At 36.5% G+C, this 6,000-nt stretch overlaps 1 protein-coding gene across 8 annotated transcripts in view; it reads left to right on the forward strand.

Annotated features, from left to right (window-relative positions):
• The window catches only part of SPICE1 (spindle and centriole associated protein 1), a 73,073-nt gene extending 67,311 nt beyond the window's left edge, over positions 1–5,762 (forward strand). For all 8 annotated transcript variants that reach the window (XM_007181916.2, XM_057545749.1, XM_057545746.1 and 5 more), the window contains 4 exons: positions 726–909; positions 3,323–3,425; positions 4,199–4,286; positions 5,545–5,762. In XM_007181916.2, the coding sequence (XP_007181978.2) occupies positions 726–909; positions 3,323–3,425; positions 4,199–4,286; positions 5,545–5,598 (429 nt within the window). In that variant the 3' untranslated portion in view covers positions 5,599–5,762. The remainder of the gene's footprint in view (positions 1–725; positions 910–3,322; positions 3,426–4,198; positions 4,287–5,544) is intronic.
• Positions 5,763–6,000: the final 238 nt, after the last annotated feature.

Consider the following 6,000-nt stretch of genomic DNA (forward strand, 5'->3'; position numbering starts at 1 on the left):
GACTTCTAGTAGGAATTGTTTTTCCCCAAAGGGACATATTTACTAAATGAAATACTTAAGAGTGACATTCCTTTCAGGAATTTTCAAATCAAACTTACATTATATTCCTTGGGTGGCTCCTTTTTACTCTACTTGTCATATTCCTTTCCAGTCACCAGCCTTCTTGAATCAGGTATGTTAGGCCAAAAGTGGCCTGGGGAGGCTGACACATGGTCAGAAGGAGTGATAAGATTCCTAGAAATCTTTGCCAAATAGCTCATGGTGCATGTATGAAGATTATAATTATAGAAGCATCTATTTCAACTAGAGCAGGTCCTCTTGTGTATACTATGATTCAAACTCCAGACCTGTCTTTAATGGGGATGTTAGAAGTCAATCACTAGGAGTAGTATCTTTGCTCGTGTGATCTTTGTGCAGCCCAGCAAACACTAAGAGATGCAGGAAGGCTTTGCTTTGTCCCACAGACGCTCTCCATGGACAGAGGGACTAGAGGGCTTATGTGGCACTGATACTAGAAGGATTAGTATCCCTTTACTTTAGCCTTTGTTTTTCAATTAAGAGATTTGTAAATTCTATTACTATTTGTCCAGTATTCACGTTCGCATGTAGCAAAGGCTATGAATACTAATTTGCTGGCTCTTAGTGGAAGAGTTTGTTTTTACAAAAGGTCAAAATTGTTTGTATTATTTTTAATATGGAGTCTGTGTCCTTTTTTTTTTCTTAAGACTTTTCCAGCAGTACAACCTCTAACACCAAGTAGCATGGAGGAGCGGATTACAGAATTGAATCGACAGAGTATGGAGGCTCGTGGGAAACTCTTGCAATTAATAGAGCAGCAGAAACTTGTTGGTTTGAATCCTTCCTCTCCACCAGTATCACCTATTCGGTCACCTCTCGGAGCATGGACTGGTTAGTCACAAATTCATGATTTAAAAGCTTAGACACATGAAAATTTTCATTTTCTTGATTTTGCAAGTATATATTTAGCTAAAAGAAATCTCAGAGCGCATATATTTCAGTGTCTTCAATTTTATATAGAAAGAAACAGACCTAACTGAAAGAAATGGGATTAGAAGGCTGGTCTCCTCTCTAGCTTCTAGAAAGCTATCCCATGGCGCCTGCAGTTAATCTTTGGTGTCTGAGTTCCTAAGTTGCCCTACATGTAAATGGGATCTATTTCTATATATGATTCATTCATGGCATATGCTGCAGCTATGTATAAGCATAAGCATCAAAATAATTTAGAATTTCATCAGCAACAAATTACAAGTTATTATTCTGTTAAAACCATTAAAACATTTTCACTTGTAAGTTAAACTTCCTATTTAATTGTTACATTTAGGAATGTCGAAAGCTACAGGGGATTCTAAACAATAGAAAGTAACTGAAAAATTAGTTGTCATAGTGATCACATTCAAAAAGGTGCTGACAAAAGGAAGTAGACCTCAAGTTGCTCTTTAGCCAAAAATTGAATTATTAAGACCCTCAAGGGGTAGAGCTGCATGAAGGTTCTAGAGAGACTAATTTGGGCCTGGTGTAAGAGAAGGTTCTAATTGTCAGGAATAGACAAAGCTCTGTATCAGTAAGTGGTGTGCCCTCTGAGGTGTTCAAGCATCGGTGTTTTAGAGAGATTCCTATGTCCTGTGGCTGGTTGAAGTAGGTTACCTATGAAGGATCTACCAATAAGACTTTTTCTCTCAGAAGTTATTTCCTTTTTGAATTACAGACCCAGAAAACAGAGTGATTTGAGGCACTTCCCTGGTGGTCCAGTGGTTAAGACTCCATGCTCCCAATGCCAGGGGCCCGGGTTTGATCTCTGGTCAGGGAACTAGATTCCACACGCATGCCGCAACTAGAGATCCCGAGTGCCGCAACTAAGACCTGGCGCAGCCAAATAAATAAATAAATAAATATTTTTAAAAAAGAAAACAGGAAAACAGAGTGATTTGGAAGTTACTGGAAAGTGATGGATAACGCATTTCCCTAAGGTCCTTTCCTCTTTGTTTATTCTAGGCTCCTTCATATTACAGCTTTATCTACCGTTCTTCATAGTCAGAAAGTCTAGAGGCAACTTCTGACTAGAATAAATAAGGGAAATCACTCAATATATGTGAATACCAACGACGTGCCACCATGTTCTGGGCACTGGGGATGCTGCATCGAACAGGACAAGCCCCTGCCCAGCTTGACTACTCCGGGATTCAAGTTGGGGAGCAGGCAATACAAATAAGCAAATAAGTACATGAGACAATGTCAGTCAGTGCTAAGTGCAATGAAGAAAAAATAAAGCAGATCACTCATAAGAATAATTTTGTGATAAAATGAGACACCTATCTCAGTAGTTCTTTGAGGTTAATACTTTCATTTCTGTTGGCTCATTTAGTTTTCAACACACCCTCAGAGTAGACAAAGCTGATACAACTATTTGATAATAAGTAAACCAAGGCACAAAGAGGTTGAGTGATTTGTCTGAAATTCTAACGCAAACTGGTAGATTTGCAACCGTGTTCTTTCCATTCCAGTGCTTATTTGTCTAAGGTATTCTTTTCTTAAGTAAAATTATTGGTTTCACAGGAACCTCTGTGGGCTATAATGATAAAGATAAAAATAAATCATATGCCATGCAGAACCTCTTTTGTTTTCTAGGGTAACCAAGGAATATGTTATAAAATTGAATAGAGCTTCATTACCCCTTAAGAGTCCAGAAATCACTGGTTTTAAGCAGTGATTCTTAGGAGCACTGCCTGAGCCTTTCATGAGTAGATACTTAGTAAATATCTGTTGACTGATTATCTACTTCTGAAATATTGAAAATGTACATCATAATTATACTTGCCTTTAACCATATGAGCTCTTCAGCCAACTTTCCCCTCCAAATTTAATGTCTTCAGTAACAGTAATAATGTAATAGATTTAGGAGATTTAAAGTTCTACTGCATAACTCCAGAAATTTTCTTTCTTTTTCCTTTTTTTTTTTGGAAAGCTTTAGATAAACCGCTCTGACCAAGATCTCCTATTCTTTAGGACTAGCTCTTAATTTCTGTTTTTCACTTGCAGATCTGACATGATACCACTTGTCTGAAGATTCTGGCTCTCTAGGAACTGGCATGTTTCTGAATTGACACTAAGAGCTAAAGTTTCTTGTCCCACAGTTCATTTTTTAAAAAATCCTTGAAGTGTATTTGTGGTCCATGATGATAAAAATATAGAAAGAACCCACAAATTTATAATGTATAATTTGCAGTAAGACAGAAATCAAGTTAAATTTTAATTTTCATTTTATTGAAAGGTAATGAAACTAATGTTTATTTTTATATTATAGAAGGAGGAAAGAGGATGATTGAGGTATCTATTCCAGTAGCGGAAGCCCCAGAAAGCTCAAAATGCAGTACTGTCTCTCCTACCAGTGGGCTAAATTCAAGAAGGTAGGGTTAAAATCAAGAACGTGGTTTGTGTTTTATTTTCTTTGTGAAAAAAGGTAGTGCATAATGTCTGACTTAGATTCAGACAGATTCACTCATGTAGAGAAAATCAAGTAATTGGGGAGGAGAATTTTGGGGGAAAAAAGAAGAAGAGTGAAGAACAAGCCTTAATTAAGTAGAAAAGCATTGGGTTGGCTATTGAAAACAAAAATGGGATAATAGCACATATGTAGAGCATTTTATGGGTTACAAAATTAGGAGGTAATATATGACAGGGTAAATTGACCAATAGTATTTTCCTCCTTTACAGTAAGTGAAACCAAAGCTCATAGAGCTAATTGGGCAATTCGCCTCGATGGGTCACGTGGTTGGTAAATGGTGACACCAAGGATGTACCTGGCTCTCTGTGTCCACTCTACATGCTAGTACTGCACTGCTCCACGTCTCATTACTCTTCCATGACCTTGACCTTCTCCCCCACCGCTGCACATCCATTCTTCCTCTTTAATGTTAAAAACTTATCTGTCCTCTAATGGTCTCTGTACATTCCATTCAGTCTTTCTGTAAACCTAAACATACTCTAAAAAAGAAAATCTATTAATTAAAAAAAAAAGACTTAGGTTGGTGAAAATATGTTGCAAATAATTTACCTTATTTGGACTTAAGTCAGCCATTCCTTTCAAGCTCTTCTCAGTATTGAGAATTGTGTCTTATATAATTTTTAAGGTGAATAATAATAGATTACTCTCTCACTCTCTTTCATTTCTCATAAATAGATCTCCAGGGGCTACTAGTAATTCTTGTTCTCCATTAAATGCCACCTCGGGAAGTGGGCACTTGACACCTCTTAATCCAAGAGCAAAGGTATGTGATAAAATGTAATTGTGAAATGTGTCTAGAGGTTGGGAGGGCAAAGGTAGGAGGTGGCTGATTTAGCAGTTTCCATGCTTAATTATTATTCCTGTTATCTTAAAGATAATATAAAATTCTCAGAAGAAAAGAAAAACTAATTCACCTTCATTAGAAAAAACAAATAAGCATACACTTCTTTTGTTTTCTAGGGTAACTAAGGAATAAGGTAAAATTCAATAAGATTTCAACAAAGATCGGACATTATTGTTTCAGTCAGAGCATTCCAAATAGTGTGGCAAGACTCGCAGGGGTGCCTTGAATGAGTTGTGGGCTTACTGAGATACTGGTTTCCTCAGTCTTTGCTGTGGCTGTGCAGGGCTTGGGATAGCCAGAGCCCTGGGGCCAGTCACTTTCCTTGTCACTCTGCCCCAGTGTGCTGTATCTGAGTGTGCCACAGAGAGGTTATGTGCTACACGTAGAGAGGTTATCGCACAAAGGGTAAATAAATGTCTTCGTGTTTTTTATGTGTTCTGATTTGCTATAGGAATGCACAGAAACTAAGCATCTTACAGTATATCCAAAATTTTTGCAAAAGGCCTTTTTCTGTGCTGGTAATACAGCAAAATATAGTTCCTTTGACTGATTAGTCATAGCAAATTGTGAGGGTATCTTTAAAATCATAAACATTACATTTGCAAACGTGAGCTAACAACTGTTTGATGGGGTGGGGTGGGGGAATCTTCCTTGCTATTCTTATTACTAGCTTCAGTAATTAGACCAAATAGTGAATGCCTCAATAAACATTGAGTATTTATAGTCCAAATTAATCGATAGGCTCAGACTATTCCAATTGCCCAGCACTGGAAGATTTGTCCTTTGTTGTTTCTTATATTCTTAAAAAGCTTTAACGTAAACTATTTTATATAATTTGCCCTTAATTTCTGGAATTTAGTGACAGATTTAATTTACCAAGGTCAAATAACTTTTTTTGTTATTTTAAAAAGTTGTATATATGATTTGTATAAAATACTGGATTGATTCTTTTTAAAAAAATGAGGCCTCCCAAATCAATAAGGGGATCTGTTGACCAGGGAATATTTGGGAGTGTCTCTGATAGAGAATAAAAATTGCTAGTAGCAATAATTTTTAGTGCCATTCAGTGGTGTAAGATAACTTTGGTTCTATGTACTTGGTATAAATAATTGTAAATCTTGAGTGGTTTCATGCTCCTGATTACTTTCTAAAGCCTTTCTGCATCTTTGTTCAACAGATTGAGAAACAAAATGAAGAAGGCTGGTTTGCTCTTGCTACCCACGTGTCATAAGTGAGGTCGAGTTGTAGAGTTTGTTCTCAGTAATATATTCTTGAGCTTCCACTCCCCTTTCCCTGCTCCTGCTTTCAAGTTTTTATGTTCTTCTTTCAGATAAAACTTACAAAGATCTCGTGACTTAGTACTAATGGAACAAAGAAATAAAGCAATTATTTTAATTTTTGACCTTTTCAAATAGATTTCCAACAAACAAACAACCTATAACATCTTGTGAATAAAATTTTGACTGGAGGGAAATTAAAGTTTTATATTCTAATAAATTCAAGGATTTTTTGAGTAATATATATATATATTTTTTAATTAATTTATTTATTTATTTATTATTTATGGCTGTGTTGGGTCTTCGTTTCTGTGCGAGGGCTTTCTTTAGTTGCGGCAAGTGGGGGGCCACTCTTC

Source organism: Balaenoptera acutorostrata, chromosome 4 (genome assembly GCF_949987535.1).
Source record: "Balaenoptera acutorostrata chromosome 4, mBalAcu1.1, whole genome shotgun sequence".
Taxonomy (NCBI): Eukaryota; Metazoa; Chordata; class Mammalia; order Artiodactyla; family Balaenopteridae; genus Balaenoptera; species Balaenoptera acutorostrata.